The sequence below is a fragment of the Panthera uncia genome, chromosome B4 (assembly GCF_023721935.1).
Source record: "Panthera uncia isolate 11264 chromosome B4, Puncia_PCG_1.0, whole genome shotgun sequence".
In the NCBI taxonomy this organism is placed as follows: domain Eukaryota; kingdom Metazoa; phylum Chordata; class Mammalia; order Carnivora; family Felidae; genus Panthera; species Panthera uncia.
In genome coordinates, this window is record NC_064809.1 from 46,734,020 (window position 1) to 46,760,462 (window position 26,443).

The window sequence follows — 26,443 nt, forward strand, 5'->3', positions numbered from 1 at the left end:
ACTCAATGATACTGAAAATACTACTTCTCACATCTTGTGGGATCCAGCCATTAATCGTTTATGCCTCTGCTTCCCTCAGGGAGGCTGTGGGGTGGGGCTCTCACTGCGCACTAGGCATGTTACTTAGGCCATAGCATGTTTCTTTTCTATCTTATTTATGTTCATTTATGAAATAGAACTCAATACCCATTACTTTGTTATATATATTTTTAATGTTTATTTTTGAGAGAGAGAGAGACAGACAGAGCTCAAGTGGTGGAGGGGCAGAGAGAGGGAGACACAGAATCCCAAGCAGGTTCCAGGCTCTGAGCTGTCAGCACAGAGCCCAATGTGGGGCTCAAACTCATGAGCTGTGAGATCATGACCTGAGCTGAAGTCGGACGTTTAATCAACTGAACCATCCAGGTGCCCCTTACTTTGTTATATTTTTAAGGGCCAATTACCCTGTTGGATTCTGGTTTCAGTGAGAAGTTGTTTGACAATATATGACTGTTGTAATTTCCCCCTCGATGTCTGGGTGTCTTATGACTCACTTGGAAGGAGTTTAGGAGTGCCAGTGAATAGGGTTGTATCCTGGACATTTTCCACCCTTTCTCAACAGGATTCCTTGAGAAAACTGAGCCTTAATGGCAAAAGATTGCCTTTGTATGTAACGAGCTAACCTCTCTTATGTGTCTGGAATGTATATGAGTTATGTACCATTGGGGGGAGAGGAGAATTAAGAAAATAGTCACTTAAATAATTTTCTGCATTTCCCATGGTTCAGATGAGGAGCGCAAGTTGGAAAAGACAGTGGGACATTGTCCTGACGGTGAGTAAATCCTTCCCTGGCCCTTCTGAGTCCTCATACCTGGACTCAGGAAATCCTAGTCTTGGGAAAGAAGCAGCTGACCGATCATCAGGTGGAGCTGCATGAAACTCCATCACATGGGCTGTTGGAGTGTCTGTTTGAGACCTCCTTGAGCTCATGCTGAAGATTGCCCCTTGGCCTCAGGGCTACCCTATGTTCTCCCTCCAAAACCTCTCCTTGCCTTTGAAGTCAAGTAAAAACCATTCAGTTCTTTTGTATAAAAGAGGATGACTGTACAGGACATAGTAAAGCGTGGTCACTGGACTAAGGTTGAAATTGAAGTAAGAAAACAGAAATGTAGACATGATTCTTAAGGTATCATAAACACTACCAAGAAATTCTGATTGTATTACAAGTAACAGTTCTAACAACCACCAGCATCAGAATTACCTGGGGTCCCTTATTTAAAATGGAGATTCCTTGTCTCTACTGCATCAGAATCTCTACAGTGGGGCTTGGATATCTAATTAAAGTTAAAGAAGCACTGCTTTATGTCGATTTTTGTGCATGTGACACAAGTCTTTACCCATCCATGTTACATCTTAATTATGAGGACCCACAATGGTTTCCTTTGATATACAGAAGACCTCTGCCATTTGTGGATTCAACAATCACAATTTAAATTGTCAGAGGGAAGTTCCAATTACCCATGGCATGTAGCCATTAGGGGTTTCTCTGAGGCACTAAGTATAGGTCAAGTGGGGTGAGGTCAGCTAATGGCCAACAGCCCTAGCATCCCAGGATGACTTTGTAATTCTCTGTGTGGGTATGCATTTTGCAGGAGGAATTGTTTGCTAAAATTGAATTTGTGATTTTAGGGATTCACAAAGATCTCAGGGCAGGCAGGAATCTCCTCTGGTCTGATTCTTTCATCTCCCATTTTCTAGAAATTTCTTCAAGTTTGCAAGTCTACTCCTAATTGCCATACCATTGAATTTTAAATTTAAATCTGGATTCTTTTTGTCCCCTGCAGTATTTGGCTTAGTTGGGCAGTTTCCCATTTTCAAACATCCTCCTTTGTTTTGATTTCCTTCACTTATTTTCATGGATCTTTCTTCTGCTTTCTGCCTATTATAGGCAGGCAACCTCACTTTACTCAGATCTCACCAAGGAGGTCTTACCTGGCCACCTTCTCTACAATAGCACTCTCCAGTACACGTGATACTCTTCTCCTTGCTTTATTTTCTCGACAACACTTACCACCATCTGATACATCATTTACGTAGGCATGTTATGAATTTTTTGTCTCCTTCCCCTTCTCCTCCAGCATATAAACTCCTACAGAGTAGGAAAACTGTCCTGTTTGTCTGTTTTGTGCCTTATTTTCTCTGCTGTATCTCCAGAGCCTGGAATACTGCTTGAATTATAGTAAGTGCTCAGTAAATGCTTATCGAATATACAAAAGGATGTATTTTCTCTCTTTACTGACAGGGGGTCTGGCAGGAAAGAAAGTGAGAGTACACGCAAATCTGTCAAAGAGATTATTGAAAGTGTGGAAATGGTGTAGGGAAACCGCAAGGTAAAGTTCCCCAAGACTAGTAACAGTGGAGGCTCCATGATCATCCCAGACCTGATGGCGTGAGGGAGAAAGCATGGAGAGGCTACAGAGTAAAAATCTTGGCACTCCAGACTCCCTCTTCTCCGGGACTGGCTACAATTTCGGAACCCAATACAAAGTGAAGATACAGAGCTCCTTACTCAAAAATTATTAAAGATTTCAAGCATGAGGACTTGCTAACATGGGATCCAGTGTGATAACACATGTCATATGGCCATGAAGTTGCCTCTGCTCTCCTCCCTCCTTCTAACCTTCTGCTGGAGTTCCCCATTGGCCAAACTCAACTGGTAACCAGAATTCAAAGGGGTCTATTTGCTGAATTCCTGATTCCTGGGGACACAGAGCTGAATAGAGATGGGCAAAGACTAGATCTGGGGAGCAGAAAAAAGATATCCAGCCCAGATGAGTAGAGAAGATATTTAGCTCTATCTATGCCCGAGTGACAGAAGGTAAAGAAGCGTAAGACACCTTGGGATTAGCCAATGATGACTAAGTGTAGACATATTTCCAATATGACTAAAAAATAAATACAGGGGTGCCTGGGTGGCTCAGTTGGTTGAGTGTCCGACTTTGGCTCAGGTCATGATCTCACAGTTTGTGAGTTGGAGCCCCACATTGGGCTTGCTGCTGTCAGTGTAGAGCCTGCTTCGGATCCTCTGTCTCCCCCCACCCCCTCCGCCGCCGCCCCTCCCCTGCTCATGCTCTCTCTCTCTCTCAAAAATAAATAAACATTTAAAAATAAATAAATAAATACAAATACCAAATAAGTAGTATTGAGAAGAGAAAGTAAATAATAACCCCAAGGTTCCAATTGCATCATTGGCTTTGGGGTATGACCAACTTCTATCCCAATACTGGCCTTGACTTTTAGTAGCTATGTAGTGGTAGGCAAATTGCTCATTTTTATTGCAACAGAGTCCATAAAACAGAGATAATAGTTACTTCAGAAGTTGTGGGCTAAATTAAAGGATGGCCCTAGCACCTAGCAGGTGTTTAATAAACATAGGAGAGTAGAAGAAAGCTGGGGTCACAGACAGAAATGGATGAGTCAGAAAAAGGTCTTTCTAGTTCTGTGGATCTCTGGAAAAAAGGGAAATGATTATTCTATAGTTTTAGAACTCTGGTGGTTAGGAGGTTTTCTCTAATGATACCACAGATGGTTACTTCTGCAGAGTGTAGCCATTTTTTGAAGTCTGCTATTTGATTCCCCTGCTGGACATGACAGAAAGAATAGAGACTTTGCAGGCAGGCAGGCAGGCAGGCGTGGTCTTAAAATCCTGTCTCCACCAATTAGTAGTGGCAGGTTGTGTTAAGTCCTCGGAGCCGTAGTTTTCTATTACAAAATGTGGTATCACTGTGAGGATTTATGAGAGAGTGTTGGTAGTATGCCTCAGAAATGCTCGAATTTCTACCTGATCTGCCACTCTTTAAAAAATTTTTTTAAATTAATTTATTCAAAAAAATATTTTTATTTAGTTTTGAGAGAGAGAGAGAGAGAGAGAGAGAGCACAAGTGGGGAAAGGGTGGAAAGAGAGGGAGACACAGACTCCAAAGCAGGATCCAGGCTGTCAGCACAGAACCCAACGTGGGGCTCAAACTCGCAAACCACGAGATCATGACCTGAGCCAAAGGTGGACACTTAACCAACTGAGGCACCCACGTGCCTCCTTTTTTTTTTTTTTTTTTTTTTTTGGTTCTTTTAATATTTTTATTTATTTTTGAGAGAGAGAGAGAGAGAGTCTGCCACTCTTTTTTTTAGTTGAGCTGGACTTAGGAATCAATTTCTCTTGCCCTTCTCCCCTAAAGCCTAAGAAATTCCTGTTTCCAGCAGCTAGCAGTGTGGTTCTTCTCTGTGGGTTTTACCCTTTTCCTCTGGGCCTTCCTGGCCACAGAAGTCTCAACAAGAGAATAAAGAGAGGAAGAAAACAATAAGAACCTGCATTCACTTCTTCTGCAGGGAAGCTCTAGTTACTCACTGGCTTTCACCCAGACCTGTGTTTAAACCTCCCTGCCTTGGGAATGAAAAAGCAACAGAGGAAGCTTTGTGTCTCCCTTTAGAGAGTACATGAGTTGAGCAGAATGTGTCTTAGTAGGTTGACATTCATGTCATTTGGCAAACGAATCTTTGCAGAAATAATTCAAGATCTCCATATGAGATCATTCTGGATTCTCTGAGCGAGCCCTCTATCCAATAACAAGGGCTCCTTATATGAGACACTGAGGGGATAGACATGGAGAGAGGAGAAGAAGGCCATGTAAATATAGAGGCAGGAGTTAAAGCCATGGAGTCCACCAGAAGCTGGAAGAGATAAGGAAGGATTCTCCCTTAGAGGCTTCAGAGGGGGCACGCCCTGCCAACACCTTGATTTCATCTTTCTGGACTCCAGAACTGTGAGAGAACAGATTTGGATTGTTTTAAACCACTGAGTTGTGGTTATTTCTTACAAGCAGCCCCAGGAATCAATATAGTATTCAATGAACACCAATTGTAAAGAATGAATATACATACTACTAATAGCAATAGCTGCCCTGTATTGAGCATGAATTGAAGACAGCAGTTTCTGGAAGCTGCAAGTGAGGAGCTGGCCTCTCATGCTATTCCCAACCTGTCCACCTTCAGCAAGCCTGACACTGGTATAAAAAATACATTTGGTCTTTGGCCCTGTTCCTGGCCTGAGAGTTTCCCGAGAAACCCTGAGAATTTCCTGAGTGCTAAGAGTGTGTTTTGTATGCTAAGAAGATGGCTTCTAGACCATGTTAAGATGAGGGCTTTATGCCCCAAAAACCGACCATGGGCTTAGATGGTTAGAATTTACAGACCTGCCCCCAACCTCTGGCGAGCTGAGAGGCGCCAGAGATTAGACCAATGACTAATGATTCAATCAACCATGTCTACATAACAAGACCTCCACAAAAATCCCTAAACAATGGGGTTTTGAGAGCTTCTGAGTTGGTGAGCACATCAAAGTGCCATGAAGGTGGCACAGCTGGGGAGGCATGGAAGGTATGCCTGTGTGCCCCAGCCCCCAGACCTTGCCCTATGCCTCTCCTGCACTGGGCTGTTCCTGAGTTGTATCCTGTATAATAAACCGGTAATCATTAAGTGTCTTTCTGAGTTCTGTGAGTCTTTCTGGAAAATTATGGAAACTGAGGAAGGGGTTGTGGGAGCCCCGATTTATGGTGTGTCTGTCAGAAGTCTGGGCGGCCCTGTGGGGCTTGTGACTGGTGCCTGGAGTGAGGACAGTCCTGTGGGACTGAGCCTTTGACTTGTCAGGTTGGTGTTAACCCTGGGTAGCTAAGGTCAACACTGAATTAATTGAATTGTTGGTCACCCAGCTGGTGTCAGAGAATTGGTTGTTGGTGTTAGAAAAGACACCACAAATTTGGTGTTGGGAAGACAAAACTCACATGTTGACTTTTGTTTTATTTTTCATTTATTGCTTTTAACAAAAGAACAGCACCAATTTTTCCAGGGTATAGATAACTAGTAGGTCATAGTTTTGTTGGCCTTTCCTAATTTACTACAAGAGTGTGCATTTCTGCTTCACTTTAGTAGATTCACAGCTTTGGACCCTTCTCTTAGGAATTTGTCATTGGAGGATGTCTTTGGAGGATGTCAGCTCTACGTGCCTCCCTCAGGAATCCTGGCCAGTGGCGGGGCCACAACAGGAGAGCGGAACTTCTGGTTCATTGTTTCTGTGTTTTGGCTTCTAATAACCAGGAGGTGGGCTCCTGGTTAAACACATATGTGCGATTTTTTCAAGCCTGACCAGAGGCAATTACAAAGGCTCACAGGGAAAGCCACCCTCACCACACCAGCCTTGGTGCCCGGCCTGTGCAACGCAGTCTCTGGAGGGGGGCATAGGCAAGGACCCAGGCAGTCATGCTCTTTACCACTATCATTCCTAGCCCTGGTTCCTTCATTCCCAGGTCTCTAAAGTTTTGGCCAGCGGTCTACTTTTGGTGCCTCTGGGGAGGCCTCCTTCAGAAGGAAGTGGAGGAAAAGGAGCCTTAAAGATACTTTCTGATTCAGTATCCAGCACTTCTCCCTCAGGTTCACTTGACCCCAAAGTCAAAAGGACTGCCAGAGTCTTTTGTTTGGGGCTCCCTCAACAGAGAGACAACCCCACATCTTTGCTGATGCCCCTGACCCTCAACCAGTGTGCTGTCCCATGGGGTAAATGGACGGGGGGAGATAGAGTTTTCTCTGGTTTGGGACTCCTGCTCAAACCATCACTGCAAGTGGTCAGAGCCTTCATTCTTATACTTTTGGCTCCTTGCTTTGATCGGCCACTCTGGCAACAGGCAGTTCCCTTCTCTTTTTCAGCCCAGCCGAGTTCCTGACAAATCTCCATTCACTGTAAGCCAAAGGATAGTTAAAAATCAAATCTACTACACCGGAGTTTCATTTCACCAAATATGTGTGAAGTGCCTACCGTATTCCAGGCTAGGCTCTGTGATGCAGAGACGAATGAACCATGGTCCCTGCCTTTGAGTTCATGGTCCGAATGCACCTAGAAAGTAAACAGTTCATCACAACAGTGTGGTGAGTGCAACGATACAGGTAAGCACAGGTGTTTGGGGGGCACAGATGATGGACGTTAAGCACATGTCGGAGAAACTTTCCTTCTACCCTTAGTAATTAAACGGACACAAAACAGGTTCACAAGGGAAAAAACAAATTTAATTTTGTATGTATGGGGCCTCAAAGATACAACGCCCAGGAAGTGATCCAAACAAGATGTTTATATGCCTTGTAGACAAAGGAACAATAAAGTGGTAAAGAACTACAAGACAAAAACTTTAGCTTGGATAATAATTAATGAAGACACTAAGCAGATGTTGTTTACACAACCCTCTTGGCCTTGAACTCCCTATCTCTGGCGATAAGGATGTCTCTCAACTTCTGGAGGCAGAAAGGAGCAGGGGACAGACAGGAGGGCCTTCTTGCACTGGCTGTCCTTCTTGCACTGGCTGTTTCTCAAGTAACTTGAATTCAAAATAATCAATATGCCAAAGTACCATATTGTGGGGTGCCCTGCCCTGAACCCCAAAACATAGTTTCAAAACATGGAAGGAAAGGGGGAGGTCAAGGAGTCCTTCAAAAGGAGGTGGTATCTGAGGTGAATCTCAAAGCATAAGTGAAGAACATGGGAGAGATTTGAGAACAGAAGACCCCACTACTAAATTAAATTATGACTTGTTATTCTTATTAAATTATGATTATTACATTATTATTTATTAAATTGTTCTTTTATTATTACTAATTACTAAATTATTATTATTATTTAATGTTTTATATATTTTTGAGAGAGAGACCGAGCATAAGCGGGGGAGGGGCAGAGAGAGCCGGAGACACAGAATCCGAAGCAGGCTCCAGGCTCCGAGGCATCAGCACAGAGCCTGACGCGGGGCTCAAACTCACAGAGCGTGAGATCATGACCTGAGCTGAAGTTGGACGCTTAACCCACTGAGCCACCCAGGAGCCCCATAGTTTTTTGTTTTTGTTCATTTTCTTCCCCATACCAGTTTTCTTCCTATTGGGGCGCTCACAGACCGGTTGGTGGTGGCATATGGCATGCACACATGCAAATGAAGCAGATAATCTGGGAGCAATTTGAAGGGGCGGCCATGTTTGGGGAGATGGTAGTTTTGATGTGCACATGGCAGAGACCTCTGGTCTGTCAGGGCAACGGGAGTGGGGTTTCTGGCCATCGGTCCTTGAGGGCATAGGGGCCAGGCAACAAGACACTGTGGTGTTTTGCTGAAATAGTTCTCTGTTGTGACAATCCAGGTATCATTCCTGCAGTCTCTTGGTTTTGTGGCCTCCTAACTCATTTCTTGTGCTTTTTCAGGGACCAGGAAAGTCTCCTAATAAACTCCTTTCTTTTTAACTGGTTTGAATAGACTTTCTTCCCTGTAACTGAGAACATGACTGGTTAAAAGGGCTTTCTCACAGGGGAAGACATTCACAAGCAACAAGGCAGGAAGCTCTTTCTGGGGTGACCTGGAAGGCCTTCCTGAGAAGTCTGGGTGGGGGGCTATGGGGCTCCTTGCTCCCATGGTAAGTGTGAGTCATGTGCCCAACTTGCTGCTCGGGACTCACTTTCTCGTCCAAGAGGGACCTGTGCATGTCCAGGCATAGCAGCCTTTGTTCTGCTGTCTTTCTGTCAGTCACCACACGCCTCAGGGAGAGGAGCCACAGATGGTGAGACAGGCCAGGACAGGCACCATCCCCTCTATGCCCAGTTCCCTGGAATCCTATGAACGCTGCACTGTAAGGACACACTGTCCACGCTCTTTGTTTGAGCAAGTGCATCAACATACAGAATCATTGAAGTACTATTGTAATAGCACTGTAACTGGTCTTAAAGGCTAACTTGCTTCGAGCTCATGCACTCCTTGCTTGCTGACCTCAGTCCCTTGGTCTGCAGCTGAACTAACCTACTTTCCTCGAGATTTGCAGACTGCTGACCAAACTTTCCCAGCTGATGAGGCCTGCCTACGCTTACAAACAGCTGCTGCAGATGCCAGCAAGTCTGTTCAGGGTCATGTCAACATGCGACTAACCACCTGGGTACGTGCACCTCCTGGGTAGCTCCCTACCCCGCCCCATTTTCCCCATGCCTTCTCCTCTAAAACCCTCCGGATTCACCTGGACAGGGAAGATGGTCCTGGAGACGTTAGTCCACCATTTTCCCAGGTTGCTGGCTTCCTGAACAAAGCAACCTGTCCTTTCCTACCATCACTTATCTCTCAAGTGTTGTTCTGCGAGTGGTGAGCAGTTGAACCTGAGTTTGGAACCCGTTCTCTTTCTGGTAACGCTCTGAAGATCCCTTCATTCAACTCTCTTCATGTCAGATTGAAACCAAAGGCTGGAGAAGTTAAGAATAATTACTATGGATATAGTTCTCTTCTGTTTACAAAGCTTTCATCTATAAAAAGTTCTTTGGTCCTCACAGCACTCAGTGAGTTTAAGCGACTGACCCAAAGGCTGCGAACTCTTGTTACCAGTCCCCATAAAGTACAAAGTTGAGAGTGTTTAGAAACTTTTATGGCAAGTGAACATTGTCGCAACATCCAAGCATGTGATTTTGTGTTCCGTAAAGGTATTCTGAGATCGATTTGAAATGAAAAAAAAAAAAAAAAAAGTCCTTTTACCACATGAGAAATACTGCTCTGTACTACTTTTGTTCCCAAGCTGAAAGGGTGATTGGGTAGCCTAGGGTCTCTTTAGAGGATGCAGAAGGCTCTTGGGCAATTCCTACTCTTACAAACATCCCTTCTTTCACAAACTACAAGATCTGATTTATTCATTTTCAAAGCAATATAGAAGTAAACTCAGATTTAGAAATATAGAAGATAACTAATATTTTTGGTAACAAATGTAAATTGTGATTCATGAATCTGCCAGAGAACAAGCCAGGAGCATATCACTTGTGTCTCCGTCATGAGCCCTATCTACCCATGGTGTTGGGTTAACACATCAAACAATTCAATATTGGAATAATCTCCACAAGGTTAAATTGCTACTATTTAAAAGTATAAGATAAAATGTATTTGAACTGGGATTGCAGTGTATGGTATATGTGTATGTGTAGGGACATGCATAAAGCTTTCTTTTCTATAAAAGTCCAGGAGAAAGATAATGGCATTTTTAGCAAATGTGAAAACAATGTGCTGTGTCTGCAGATACAAGTCATTCTCCATGAATTCTAGACTGGAAATTCTTTTTTTTTTTTAAATGTTTATTTATTTTTGAGAGAGAGAAAGAGAGAACACGAGCATGGTAGGGCAGAGAGAGAGGGAGACAGAGAATCTGAAGTGGGCTTTGTGCTGACAGCAGAGAGCCCAATGAGGGGCTCGGACTCACGAACCGGTGAGATCGTGACCTGAGCCGAAGTCAGATGCTTAACCGACTGAACCACTCAGGCACCCCTAGAGCGGAAATTCTTATCTTTCTGGAATGGTTATCACCACTTAATGGAACAAGGTTATTTTTAGAATACATCATCCAACACTGGTTTGTCATCAGCTGGGTGAATAAAAATTCATGGGACTCGGGCACGAAAGGAAAATTTTCCCACATTACTTTTGTTTGTTCTTTTTTTTTCAGTTACAAAAACAAAAGCTATGTGGTCATTAAAAAGATTCTCTCAGAAAGACAGAAGTGGATTAGGAGGGTAACAGGTTTTTTCTTTTTTAAATTTTTTTTTTTTCAACGTTTTTAATTTATTTTTGGGACAGAGAGAGACAGAGCATGAACGGGGGAGGGGCAGAGAGAGAGGGAGAACAGGTTTTTTCATAAAAGCGAAAACTTTTGAATTTCCTTTGGTGAAAACAGGAAGTAATATGGGAAGTCTTCTGTAAAAGCAAGTAGCATTAACTCAAACTTTCAGGAAGTGTGGGATGCCTTTACTATTGTTTCTTGTTTTATCAACTCAGACATTATCTGATTTCCTACTAACATAGATGGAAAATTTGACTCACTTGAAATACTGTCTTGTTCTCTTGCCTCCTATTAGCAGTGATATCAGTGCCTGTGTTGGTCATCACTGTAACTTCAAACATATTTCGTTTCTTAGTCCTTCAACCTAAGAAAGAGTTTCTTATAAGGTACATTTCTTAGGATTTCACTCTTTCCTCCCATTTTCTTTCTAGCACTGATTAATGTCCCTCTAGAACTGAAAACGTCCCTCGGCTTGAGTTTGTGTGATGTGTTTCTCATGATTAGATTGAGGCTATACTTTAGGGAAGAATATCGTCTATGTGATGGGACTCTCAGTGCATCATATCTGGGGGTACATGATGTTAATGTGTCTTAAGACTGGTGAAGTTAGTCTTAATCATCTGGTTAAGGTGGGGTCTGAGGCTTTTCCACTTTAGATCACTATTTTTTCCTTTGTAATAATAAATACTTAAAGGGAGATACTCTGCAACTATGCAAATACTCTATTTTTCTTTAAATTTTCACCCATCAGTTTTAGCATTAATTGATAGATCTTGCCTGTAACAATTATTACTCTGGTGTTCTCATAGTCATTTTTAATTTTCTTCACTTCTTCTACATTTATTAATTGGATTCTCTTATAAGGAAGAATTGTCTCTTCTCCATCATTTATGTATATATTTAGTCACTTATTTATAGCAGTATGGAATCATGGATATTTACTTTATTCTTTAAGTTATAATCAAAATCTTCATTGTTTATTTTAGTGCTAAATTTCTTGCAGGTTTGACTATTGGGAGTTCCTTTATGTTGGTTGCTGTGCCATTTTGATTTGCCCACAACTTCTTTTTTTCAACCCCCTGAGCATTTCATTACTTCCTGGCAACACAAAGTCCTCTAGGCTTATTTTATATTTTTTCTGCTCTAGATTTGAAATCACTCACTGCTCCAAGAAGCCCTGGTACCTTTTGTGAATAGTGTTTACAACCCATTATCTGGACACTAGTAGTGTTCATAGTTATTGGGGTGTCACTACTTCTAGGTCCTATCAGTTGGTTAATATATAGACACATATACATCTATCTATCATCTATCATCTATCTATCTATCTATCTATCTCATCATTATCATCTATCTTAAAAATCAACATGATTCAGGGGCGCTTGAGTGGCTCAGTTAGTTGAGCATCCAACTCTTGATTTTGGCCCAGGTCATAATACCAGCATTGTGGGATTGAGCCCCATGTTGGGCTTCATGCTGAGCAAACAGCCCGCTTAAGATTCTCTCTCTTTCTCTCCTCTGCTCTTGTCCTCTGCTCGCAATCTCTCTCTAAAAAACAAAACAAAAAAACCCCACAAAAAACAAAACAAAACATGATTTGTAGTGATACCTCTGATCCAATCTAGCTCTTCAAGGTTAATTCTAACATTCCCTCCTCATTTCTAACTTCTTTCTCTGAATGTGAAACCTGTTGTTCATATCTAAAATATATTTCCTTGTTTATTTAACCTTAGTATCCTTCAAAGGAGTTTCAAAATTTCTTGCCCATGCTTTTCTAGGGAAAGACTGATCAATTAGACTACAATGTTTTGTACAATCCTTTTGTTTTTAGCCTTAGAATATCCATTCAAAACACTGTTTTCTGAAGTTACTCATGTAAGCTCCTTTATTTACCACCTTCTTTAGTGAGATTATGCCATTCTGTGTAACAGATTCGTTTGTCTCAGTCTGCATTCACATATGGTTGCTTTTTAAAAAATTGCTCATAATAAAAGTCTTTCCTTTGTGCAACATAGTCCTAGGGTTTTGACAAATGCATAGAGTCATGTATTTACCACCACAGTAGCAAATAGGACAGTTACATCACCCTCGCCTTCACTCCAGTTCATTTGTTCTATCTCTTTGTGGTCAAATTCCCTCTCCACACAATTGATAATCACTGATCTGGTTTCTATCCCTGTAATAGTCTCTTTGTGGGGCACCTGGGTGGCTCAGTCGGTTAAGCGTCCAACTTCAGCTCAGGTCATGTCCTCACGATTGTGAGTTCAAGCCCCGCTCCGGGTTCTGTGCTGACAGCTCAGAGCCTGGATTCCGCTTCGGATTCTGTATCTCCCTCTCTCTCTGTTCCTCCTCCAGTCTAACTCTGTCTCACTGTCTCTCTCTGTGAAAAATAAATAAAGAATAAAAAAATTTAAAAATAGTCTCTTTGCCAGAATATCATATGAATGAAATCATATAATAGTCTTTTGGATCTAGTTTCTTTCACTTAAAAAGTTGCACTTTAAATTCATCCATGTTGTTATATGAAATAGTAGTTCATTATTTCTTATTGCTGGGTGCTATTTCATTGAATGGCTTTTCCATAGTTTCTTAATCAATCCACCTATTGAACAAATCTCAGTTGTTTCCAGTTTTGATACTTATGAATAAAGCTAATAAAAACATTCAGAAACATGTATTTGTGTGAATGTAGTTTTCATTTCATTGGTATAATTATAAATTACGAGTGGGATAGTTGGACCCTATGGTAAATATTTAACATTATAAAACCTGACAAACTATTTTCCAAAGTTTCTGTACCATTTTACATTGTTTCCAATGTGTGAGAGTTATATTTGTTCTGAGTCTTTGTCAGCACTTGACATTGTCATATTTTTAATTTTAGACATTTTAATAAGTGTGTAGGGTTATTTCATTGTGACTTTAAGTAGCTTTTACTAATGACTAATGATGTTGAATATCTTTGCATATACTTTTTAATTTATATATTTCCTTCAGTGAAAAGTCAAAAAGCAAATCAAAACAAAGTGGCAATTTTTCTAAATCTGTGCTATCCAATAGATCCAACAGAAAACTGAAAACAGAAGGTAAATACAAGAGTTTTAAAACAATTAAAAATAGGAAAAAAATTATGTACTTTTATATATTGCATTTCCAATACTCCTCATTTCTTTTTGAAGATCCAAGTTTCTATCTGGTATCATATTCATCTAACATGTATTGTAGAGGAGAAGAGTTTGGATGGTGGAGTAGTAAGCAGATCCTGGACTTGTTTTGTCCCTCAGACCCAGCTAGACCAACATCAAACCATTTGAACACCTAGGAAATAGATCTGAGGATTAACAGAACAATCTGCATAATTTGAGGGAGAGAATATGGCAGGTATGTGGTGTGGAGAGGTAAACTGGGGGAGAGAAGAGCTGCAGTGCTGCAGAGGGGAGGGAGCCATTTTCACAGAGAGTAGAAAGAGTTGGTGGGAGAGAGAGCAGTATATCAGGTTTGTGCAAGAAAGCACCCCTCTTGAAAGCAGATAGAGAGAAAGAGTGAAAACATGCACAGGGGACTGACTGCACAAGAAAACTGATCCCCAAAACCATTGATGCAGAAAAAGGAGAGGGTTTCAATACTGCCACGTTTTTATAAACAGTGGAACACAGAGTTGAAGTTTTAGAAGTCAGCCTCTGTTGGTGCTCTGGCAAGGAAGCAGGGCCAAGCCCCCCTGGAGTGGGCAGCATGGTCTGAAGATCTCCTGGGGCATATGGGGAGAAGCGCTTCCCCTGCTTGGAGGGCATTTGGTAGAGGTGATATGGCCTCTCTACAGGCAAAAGACCCAGCAGGTGCCATCAAGCCACCCATATAGGAATAAAGACACCAGCTAAGGGCAGCAAACCCTGGTGCCGGCTGTGTGTTGCAATTTACCATAAACTCGGAGCTGTTGCTGCTATGTGGTGGTAAGACTGGTTACTGGAACAAGCCAGCCACAGTGAGGCAAAATCCTCCACCAGATCACTGTGGGTCTAAACTGCAAGACTGTCTGAAGTGTGAGGTTTTGAAACACAGCCGTACCTGAGATAAAACTATGGAGAAAGGCGCTCCCTGGTAGGCAGATAGCTCAGACACAGACGGGGAAGAGAGGGAGCTGATGGAAGTTGGGGACACAGAAGGAGTGATTGGGCATCTGTGAGGGTATGAACTTCCTGCTCTGGAGACTAGAGAGCAAGGTGAAGCCATTTTCACTATTAGCCCAGCAACATTGACTGACCCCAGTGAGCTAAACAGCACCACCAAGTGGAGAATGGAATCCTTATTATACCAAAGCCTTCCCCCCACCTCCTCCCCCCCCCCCCCCCTCTATTTCCAAGAGGGAAAGTCTCCTGGGAATCAGAGCAGCAGGCCACTTCCTCAGCCAACCGGTACAAATCCCTTCCGCTGGCTTAGTCTAATGATCATAGAGTTGCTGCAAAGTTTCAGTTCTAAGGGAAACTGGATCTAGTTTTATTTGGGTTTTTGTTCATTTGTTTTTTGTTGTTGCTTCTGTTTTGTTTTGCTGTTATTGATTTTTTGTTTGTTTGTTTCTTGGATACAGAAAGAGCAAATTTTTAATTTCATTTAATTTATTATTTATTTTTAATTTTTAATTTTTTTCTCTTCTTTTCTCTTTTTTCTATCCAGGTTCTCTTAACAAGAAGACCAAAACACACCTAGGATCTGGCTTCCTTTATTTAATTTTTAAAACTTTTTTAAATTTTTATTTCATTCTATTATCATTATTGTTGGATTTGTTTTTTCTTCCTCCAAAATGACAAGATGGAAGAATTCACCTCAAAAGAAAGAACAAGAAAAAATGACAGTCAAGGATTTAGTCAATGCATATATAAGTAAGATGTCTGAACTAGAATTTAAAACAACAATTATAAGGATACTAGCTGGGCTTGAAAGACAGTATGGAAGACACCAGAGAATCCCCTTCTGCAAAGATAAAAGAACTAAAATCTAGTCAGGGCAAAATTAAGAATATTATAACCTAATGCCATAAAAACAAGGATAAATGAGGCAGAGGAGTGAATTAGTAATATAGAAGATAAAATTATGGAAAATATGAAGCTGAAAAGGAGGGAAACAAAGATCAGGGATATGAAAGCAGACTTAGGGAACTCATTGATTTACTAAAACATAGTAACAATTGCACCATAGGAATCCCGGAAGATGAAGAGAGAGATAGAAGGGGCTTTATGTGAGCAAATTATAGCTGAAAACTTCTCTAAACTGGGGAAGGGCCTGGTCATCAAAATCCATGAAACACACACAACTCCCATTAAATTCAGTAAAAGCTAGCCATCGCCAAGATATATCATAGTCAAATTCACAAAATACACAGACAAGGAAAGATTCCTGAAAGCAGCAAGGAAAAAAAAAATCCTTAACCTACAAGGGAAGACAGATCAGGTTCACAGCAGATCTGTTCACAGAAACTTGGCAGGCCATAAAGGAGTGGCAAGATATATTCTACATGTTGAATGGAAAAAATATGCAGCCAAGAATACTCTATCCAGCAAGGCAGTCACTCAAAATAGAAGGAGAGACAAAGAGTTTCCCAGACAAACAAAACCTAAAGGAGTTTGTGACCACTAAACCAGCCCTACAAGAATTTTAAGGGGGACTCTGGAGAAAAAAAAAAAAAGACCAAAAGCAACAAAGACTAGAAAGGACCATAAAGCATCACCAGAAACACCAACTCTACAGTTAACACAATGGCACTAAATTCGTATCTTTCAATAATCACTGTGAATGTAAATGGACTAAATGCTCCAATCAAAAGACATAAGGTATCAGTATGGATAAAAGAAAAAGATCCATCTATATGCTGCCTACAAGAGATTCATTTTAGACCTAAAGACACCTGCAGATTGAATGTGAAAGGATGAGAAACCATCTATCACGCTAATGGATGTCAAAAGAAAGTCAGAGTAGCCATATTTATATCAGACAAACTAAATTTTAAAAGAAAGACTATAACAAGAGATGAAGAGGGCATTGTGTCATAATGAATACTTCAAGAAAAGCTAAGAATTGTAAATATTTATGCCTCCCCCACTTGGGACACCCAAATATATAAATCAATTAATGACAAATATAAATAAATTCATTGATAATAATACAATAGTACTAGGGGACTTTAATACCCCACTTACAACAATGGACAGATCACCTAAAGCAGAAAATCAACAAGAAAGCAATGACTTTGAATGACACACTGGACCAGATGGACTGAACAGATATATTCAGAACATTTCATCCCAAAGCAGCAGAATACACATTCTTTTTAAGTGCACATGGGACATTCTCCAGAATAGATCACATACTTGGCCACAAATCAGCCCTCAACAAGTACAAAAAGATTGAGATCATACCATGCATATTTTCAGATCACAACGTGATGAAACTTGAAATAAACTACAAGAAAAAATTTGGACAGCCCTCAAATACATGGAGGTTAAAGAACATCCTACTAAAGAATGAATGGGTTAAAGAAATTAACAAATTAAAAAAGAAATTAAAAAACTCCATGGAAGTATATTTAAATGAAAACACGACAGTCCAAAACCTTTGGGATGCAGCAAAGGCAGTCCTAAGGGGGAAGTATATTGCAATTTAGCCCTATCTCAGGAAGCAAGAAAGGTTTCAAATACACAACCTAATCTTACAGCTAAAGGAGCTAGAAAAGGAACAGAAAGTAAAGCCTAAAGCCAGTAGAAGAAGGGAAAGGAGCTAGAAAAGGAACAGAAAGTAAAGCCTAAAGCCAGTAGAAGAAGGGAAATAATAAAGATTAGAGAAGAAATAAATGATATAGAAACAAACAAACAACAAACAAAACCCCAGGAGAACAGCTCAACGAAACTAAGAACTCGTTCCTTGAAAGAATTAACAAATTGATAACCCCCTAGCCAGACTTATTAAAAAGAAAAGAGAAAGGACCCAAATAGATAAAATCATGAATGAAAGAGGATAGATTACAACCAAAACAACAAAAATACAATTACAAGAGAATCCTATGAAAAATTATATGCCAATAAACTGGGCAATCTGGAAAAAATGGACAAATTTCTAGAAAGTCACAGACTACCAAAACTGAAACAGGGAGAGATACAAAATTTGAACAAGCCCACAGCCAGCCAAAAAAATTGAATCAGTAATTAAAAATCTCCCAACAAACAAGAGTCCTGGGCCAGATGGCTTTCCAGAAGAATTCTACCAGACATTTAAAAAGAGTTATTACCTATTCTTTTCAAACTGTTCCAAGAAAATAGAAATAGAAGGAAAACTTCCAAACTCATTCTATGAAGTCAGTATTACCTTGATTCCAAAACCAGACAAAGACCCCACTAAAAAGGAGAATTACAGGCCAATGTCCTTGATAAAACTGGATGCAAAAATTCTCAACAAGATTACAAAATCCAGTTCAACAGTATATTAAGAGAATTATTCATCACCATCAAGTGGGATTTATTCCTGGCCTGCAGGGATGGTTCAATATTTGGAAATCAATCAGTGTGATGCACTATGTTAATAAAAGAAAGGATAAGAACCATATGAGCCTGTCAAAGATGCAGACAAGGCATTTGACAAATTACAGCATCCATTCTTGATAAAAACCCTCAACAAAGTAGACATAGAGGGAACATAACTCAACATCATAAAGGCCATATATGAAAAACACACAGCTAATACCATCCTTGATGGAGAAAAGCTGAGAGCTTTTCCACTATGGACAGGAATAAGACAGGGATGTCCACTCTCACCATTGTTATTTAACATGGTACTGGAAGTCCTAGCCTCAGCAATCAGATCACAGAAAGAAATAAAAGGCACCTAGATTGGAAAAGAAGAAGTCAAACTTTCACTATTTGCAGATGACATGATACTCTATTTAGAAAACCCAAAAATGCCACCAAAAATTGGTAGAACTAATCTATGAATTCAGCAAAGTCACAGGATGTAAAATAAATGTACAGAAATATGTTGCATTTCTATACACCAATAATGAAGCGGCAGAAAAAGAAATCAAGGAATTGATTCCATTTACAACTGCACCAAAACCCATAAGATACCCAGGAATAAACCTAACTAAAATGTCTATACTACCCAAAGCAATCTACACATTTAATTCAATCCCTATCAAAATACCAGCAGCATTTTTCTCAGAGCTAGAACAAACAATCTTAAAATTTTTATGGAACCACAAAATATTCTGAATAGCCAAAGCAATCCTGAAAAAGAAAAACAAACTGGAGGCATCATGATTCTGGATTTCAAGCTATGTTACAAAGCAAGAGTCATCAAGACAGTATGGTACTGGCCAAAACACACAGATCAATGGAACAGATTAGAAAATCCATAAATGGACCCACAACCATATGGTCAACTAATCTTTGACAAAGCAGGAAAGAATATCCAATGGAAAAAAAGTCTTTTCAACAAATAGTGTAGGGAAAACTGGACAGCCACACACAGAAGAATGAACATGGACCTCTTTCTTACACCATACACAAAAATAAACTCAAAATGGATAAAAGACCATTTGACCCCAGAACAACAACCTCTTTAACCTCAGCCACAGCAACTTCTTACTTGACATGTTGCTGAAAGCAAGGGAAATAAAAGCAAACATGAACTATTGAGACTTCATCAAGATAAAAAGCTTCTGCACAGAGAAGGAAACAATCAATGAAACTGAAAAGCAGCCTACAGAATGGGAAAACATATTTGCAAGTGACATATCTGATAAAGGGTTAGTATCCAAAATCTATAAAGAACTTACCAAACTCAACACTCAAAGAACAACCCAGTTAAGAAATGGGGAGAAGACTTGAATATATATTCTTTCAAAAAAGACATCCAGATGGCTAACAGACACATAAAAAATGCTCAACCATCAAGGAAATACAAATCAAAACTATGATGAGATACCAACTCACAATTATCAGAATAGCTAAAATTAACATTACAAGAAAAAACAGGTGTTGGCAAGGATGCAGAGAAAGAGAACCCTCTTGCACTGTTAGTGGGAATGCAAACTGGGGCAGCAATCCTGGAGAACAGTGTGGAGAGTCCTCAAGAAACTAAAAATAGAACTACCTTATGGTCCAGCAATTGCACTATTAGGTATTTACCCAAAGGATACAAAAATACAGATTTGAAGGCGTACATGAACCCCAATGTTTATAGAAGTATTACCGACAATAACCCAATTATGGCGAGAGCTCAAATATCCACTGATTGATGAATTGATAAAGAAGATGTGGTATATATTATACAATGGAATATTACTCAGCCAATAAAAAGAATGAAATCTTGTCATTTGTAATGACATGGATGGAGCTAGAATGTATTATGCTAAGTGAAATAAGTCAACCAGAGAAAGACAAATACCATCTGATTTCATTCATATGTGGAATTTAAAAAACAAGACAGATGAACATATGGGAAAGGGGAGGAAAGAAGAGAGGGGAAACAAACACAAGAGACTCTTAATGATAGAGAAAAGCTGTGATAGAACAAACTGTGGGTGGATGGAGAGAGGTGGGTAGGAGATAGGCTGGATGGGTAATGGCTACTAAGGAGGGCACTTGTAATGAACACTGGGTATTGTATGCAAGTGACGAATCACTAAATTCTATTTTGTGAAACCAGTATTATACTGTATGTTAACTAAAATTTAAAAAAAAAGAAAAAAGAAATCTGTAATGTAGAGTAGGACTACTGGCAATAAATTTTCACATTCTTTTTTTTAGAAAGTCTATTTTTTATTCACTTTTGAGTTTTGGGGGGTATAGAATGCTATTTTTCTTCCTTTGACACTTTAAAGATGCCATTTTATTGTCTTTTAGTTCACGTAGTTTCAGAAGAAAAGCAGGTTGTATGTTTAAACTTTGTTCTTCCGTGTGTCATGTGTGTTCCCACCTCCACCAACCACAGGCTATTTTTACAATTTTTTCTTTATTTTCAGCAGTTTGAATGTAAGTGTAGTTTTGAGCATTTATCCTGTTTGATGTTCTTTGATATTCTTGGATCTGTAACTTGGTGTCTGTCATTACATTTGATCGATTTTTTGTCATTATTTTTTCAAATGTTTCTTCTGCATTGTTCTATAACTGGGATTTTACTTACATACCTGAGGCTATTTGATATTGTCCCCCAGTTTTTAGTAGTTCTATTTCAGTTTATATACTTCTTTTTCTAGTTTGCATGATTTCTTTAGTGCTACAAGTACACTGATTCTTTCTTCAGCAAGTCTAATTATGAGATATTAGGCATTCTTCCTCTCTGTCACTATGCTTCTTATTTGTAGTATTTCCATTTGATTATTTCCTTTTGTTTCCGACAGTATGCTGAATTGCCCATCTGAAACATGTTACCCATGTTTTCCTTCAGAACTTTTATTTTTTTTTAAATTTTTAACGTTTATTTATTTTTGAGAGACAGAGAATGAGTGGGGGATGGGCAGAGAGAGAAGGAGACACAGAATTTAAGCAGGCTCCGAGCTGTCAGGACAGAGGCTGGCACGGGGCTCGAACCCACAAACTGTGAGATCATGACCTGAGCCGAAGTCAGACGCTTAACCGACTGAGCCACCCAGGCGCCCCTTCCTTTAGAGCTTTTTATATACTAGTTACAGTTGTCTAAATTTCCCCATTATGTAGTTTCAACACATATGTCATGTGTGTATCTGGTTGTCTCTTAAGAGAGTGAACAAATCCTCTTACTCCCTCTCTTAATCTATAATTTCCTTTCCCTTCTTTGAAAAAGAATATCCTCCAGTTTGTGGCATTCTAAAGTGGTGCTGCCCAATTAGTAATGACTAGTGGTATGTGACTATTAAGCACTCTAAATATGACTAGTTTGAATTGAGATGTTCTGTAACTATAAAATATAGACTGTTTTTAAAGACTTACCACAAAAAATGAAAAATATCTAATAATTTTATATTGATTTCACGCAGCAATGATAACACTGGTTTACACTGGTTTAATTAAATATATTATTAAAGTAAGTTACCTGTTTCTTTTTACTTTTTAAAAATATAACTATTAGGACATTTAAATTGCATATGTAAAAGGAGAAATAAATAAATGGCAAGATATACCATGTTCATAAACTGGAAGACTCAACATAGCCAAGATGTCAATTCTCCCCAAATTGACATATTGGTTTGATGCAAATTATATCAAAAACCCTAGCAAGTTTTATTATAGCTATATACAAGCTAAAACTTATATGAAGAGGCAAAAAACTGTAATGGATGAAACAATTTTGTAAAAGAAGAATAAAGTGGGATGAAGCACTCCACCCGATTTTAAGATTGATTATATAGCTACAATAATCAAGACTATGTGACATAGGAGGAGGGATAAATGCCTGGATCAATGGCATAAAATAGAGAACCCAGAAGTAGAATCAGCCATGTATGGACAGCTGATTTTGACAAAGTTGCAAAGTAGTTTTGTTGATTGGTTAAAAGTCTAAAAATGCTGGGCCTGGCTTGCCTCATTTTGTTGGGTAGAGGGAAGCAAGACACTCTGTGGCAATGTTGTTCTGTCAGTCTTGATGTCCCTAACAAGTCTGTTTTCCTCTTCCCATCCTACTGGGTTCTCCTTTGATTGTGACTTGCATTATATTACAGATTTACATAACATTTAGAGAGGACATTTACATGTATTTAGAGAGGAAGATCAGGGAGAAATGTGTCTATGCCATCTTGTACTGTCTCTTGTACTATTTTTGCAACTTCCTATGAATCTGTTATTTTTTTTCAAAATAAAAATCTAAGAAATGTACATGTGAGGCTGACATATTTCTATTAGACTGCACTGAATGTTTCCATTGAAATGGTTAATGTAATTCATATCTGAGCCTTTTAAAATTGCTACGGAAATGATTGTCTCCCCCTCCCTCCTTCCTCTGCTTCACTTCTGGCATCTCCTTCCAGTGGAATGGAAGGTCTTCAACATAGTTGAAGTTGAAGATCTTATGTCAACATAATTTCTATTTTCTCTGCCATTCTGAAGCTTTCAAATATTTAGGGTCATTTCCTGCTTGTTGGCCTAGATCTGTCCTGAGATCAGCCTTTTAGGATGTAATGTTAACTTTGAGGGAAATCTCTTTCCTGCTTGAGGTCTTGAGGAAGTAAGAGCTGGCTCAAGGTTTCTCCCTTATGTTTTTCCAGATGACAGTTATTGAACAGGTATGCATTTATGTGTTATATATTTTAAAATTGCTCATCTTTAATTGAAATTGAAGTTTAAAATCTTGAGTATTTCTTGCTTCTTTAGTTGTCTCCTCTATAGTCTGTTATTTTCATTGTTTTCTAGGGGGTTATAAAAAAGGAGAATAAGGTAAAATTGCCTTTCTCACTTAAATCCTAATTACTTTTTTGATACTGGATAGCTGGTACTAAACAGACAAAATGGATAGCTAATTGATTTAGTTGTATTATTATTTCAATACTTGTAAGTCCTATCTTTAGTTTTTAAGAGGAGTATACATCAAAGGTATAAAAGCATTGATTTTAGCATTTCCTGTATTCCTCTTGAATTTCTTTCCTGTTTAACAGAGTACTTCCTTTTGTACTTTTTTTCACATGGAATTCATGGATGGCAAACTTTCTGAACTATCTTGCATGTATGAGAATTCTTGCTTTACAAGCATACTTTTTTGTAATTGTAAAGCCAATGAGGTAGAGTGCTGAGACACAAGTTATAAAACTCCAGATTCCAGGTTAAGGACCCATGCTACATATGAAGTGCTAAACATATAAATCAGAAGACTATATATTTTACTATTTTTGGTTTTACGTTTTTCCAGGTGATGGAGAAGACATAACATGTTTCCTAATCTCTGGAGTGGTTTTTGTGGTAGAGGCTGGGGTAGGAGTAATATGGTCGAAGCACTTGATTTCTGAAGGTTAAGTGGCAGAAGTGTTACATACTTGTTCTTGCCTTTGCCGATTCTACTCTACTTAACACCAGCTGTCTTTTGTCTTTCCCCCCGAGATTCTAAGCAAATGAGTCATGTTGGGGTGCCAGGAAAAGGGGGCAGAAGATGGCTGCTGGATGGCAGGAAGGGGATAGTTGCAGAGTTTAAAGTACAGTAAAACTTTGGTTTGCAAGCATAATTTGTTCTGGAAACACACTTGTAATCCAAAGCACTTGTATATCAAAGAGAATTTCCCCATAAGAAATAATGGAAACTCAGGTGATTCGTTCCACAACCCAAAAATATTCATATAAAAATGATTACAATACTGTAACATAATACAATAAAGAAAATACAAAATATAAATAAACTTAAACAAATTAACCTGTTCTTACCTTTGAAAACCTTCGTGGCTGGTGTGAGGGAGACAAGAGAGAGGAAGCTGATTGTGTAGGACGACTTTCACTATCAATAATGGATTCACTGCTATCTATTGGCTCAATGGAATCTTTTTCTTTGTATGTAACTCTAACAAGAAACCTATCCAATGACCTAGAATAAAGCAAAGCATTCCTAAGTTTACTCTTGTATGGAAAAGCAAAGGACTGTCCAAAGGTGCTTTGAAGTGACAAAAAAATATACTAGTGCCAGTTGTGGGCACCTTCCAATGTTCTGAAAAAGTCACTGATTTCTGCCAAACACTGAGGCCTGAGACTGAGCATCCAAGCATGGGGGACGGTCACCCACAATCCTGCAATGAGAGAGAGAGAGAAAAGAACCGTTGGCTCAGTTGTGATCAGGTGACATTGGGTGTCACGTACTACTTGTATTGCAAGACATCTCTTGTTTATCAAGTTAAAACTTATTAGAAATGCTTGCTCATCTGGTAGAACACATGCAGAACAAGTTAGTCACAATCCAAGGTTTTACTGGACTTTGTGTTTACCGGGAAGTAACATTTGATCTTTGTCTCAGACCGGAGACAACTGTAGGTCCCGCCTCCCGTGGTAGAAGGCTAGATGTAAAATCACCTCATGTGGAGCAGGTGATACTAACATCAAGGTTTTTGGCCCCGAGCAACAGTGCTGGTTTTGCCTGACTTCAGTGCTGGGGAATTTAGCAAGCACAGTTTTTCAGCAAGCACAAGACGATCGCTGCAGCATTTCAGGGAAATGGCTGGAGCAGGTGGAAACACATTCACAGACTCAGTAAATTTTTAACTTTTATTCCTGCCTAACATGTAGCATACTTTCTGCAAAAATTATGAGTTAAATATAGTTTAATGGAGAAAAGTTATTTAAGATATAATTGTGACAATTTAAAAAAACTCCTCTCATGAATACAGAAGGAAAATGAGTCAGTAAACAGAACAAAAACGAAAACAAAACAGATGAAGAACACAATCTCTTCAACCTAGAGATAGTACATCCATTCCTCTTCTTTCCCAGGTGGAAGCTCCCTGGAGTCACTGTTGAGGTCAGACTCCAGAGTAAAAGGTAATTTTTGTGCTGAGAGCGCACATCTGATTCATAGAGGCAAGTCTGTGTTCCAGACAGGGCAGCCAAGGCGAAGCAGAGTGTAGTATCCAAGTCTTCTATTGCATTAGGTCTCTGACACACTTGAGGCCGCTGTCTAAGTGAGGCTGTACTTAATTTGCGGAGTCCTGGGACTTCATTTTGGTTTAAAAATGGGTGCTCTCCTTGTCTGTTGTGTTCAGCTGCAAGTATTCCAGAGTGCCTTTTTTGTAGCTGGCCACCCGTGTTGGTTTTCGGCTTCTTATCCCCGCCGCCTGTCTTTTCTGCAAAGAGTTGGCAATCATGTCGGAAAATTCGGCTTGCAACCGCTGCTGATTCTCCCTGGAAAGAGAGTGGGGAGAAAAAATGGCACTTCTCAGCAATTCACACAGAATATTCCTTAGCTCCAGAACAATCAGTTCAGTTTACCCAAAAGAATGCTTATTTTATCGAATTCTTATTCGGAATGCTTATTCTGCACCAAACACCGGGAGTCCAGAGAATACAGAATGAGCCTTGCTTTTGACAAGTTTAAAAGAGCTGCCATCCCTGCTCTGTGTAATTGGAGAAAGAGCAGAATATATTTTGAGCGGAAAATTATATTTCAATTTCAAACTGAAACAACACGCTGCTTGATTTGGAAGTGCAGTGAGGTTTACGCAAGCCACCGCAGGGAGGAGAAAAGAAGCCACGACAATGCAAGGCCCCTGCAACATAAGCCTGAGGACTTGGTCCCACACATCCTGGAGCGTGGCTCTTGTCTGAGGAAGGCTTAGAAGGGATGGTGGGTTTCAAGACTTTGAAATGGACCTGGGGCCCAGAAAAGATCTGGGTTGTTTTGGCTTCTCTTCAGGCTGGCCGTCTATGTGGGTCCAGCATCTAGGGGTCTGCAAGACAGAGTCTCTGTGCCATAGCAAAAGCCACAGTAACAGCTGTATGACTTATTGCAGCAACGAAATGTGCAATTGGATGGTCATTTGAGTCATCTTCAAGGGAACTGAAACCTGTTCGTTAGACCTGAAACCTCATCTTCCTCCTCTCTGGGAGAACCCAAGCTCCACCTGAAAACGCAGAACTGCAGTCCTGGGGCTGGGAGAGGGCCCGTTTCCAGCAGCCCAGCAGAGAGCCGTTGGCAGCCGTAGAGAATAGGGTGCCTCTTCGCCCCAGCAATGCTCCACTCATGCCCAAACCTGTCATGCAGGAGGTGAGCGGTCAACTACCCTCTGTTCTGAGCATGCCTGAAACACCCCATTTCTGGCAGCCAGAGGGGGAGGTTTCTAAACTTCTCGTGTATGTAGTCCCTGGCCTCTTGTTCAATA

General features: G+C 40.0%; 1 protein-coding gene across 1 annotated transcript in view; it reads right to left on the minus strand.

Moving 5' to 3' along the window:
• Positions 1-24,548: 24,548 nt before the first annotated feature.
• Positions 24,549-26,443, minus strand: part of GUCY2C (guanylate cyclase 2C) — a 70,434-nt gene continuing 68,539 nt past the window's right edge. The window contains exon 27 of the mRNA XM_049625128.1: positions 24,549-25,466. Within this exon, the coding sequence (XP_049481085.1) occupies positions 25,292-25,466 (175 nt within the window). The 3' untranslated portion in view covers positions 24,549-25,291. The remainder of the gene's footprint in view (positions 25,467-26,443) is intronic.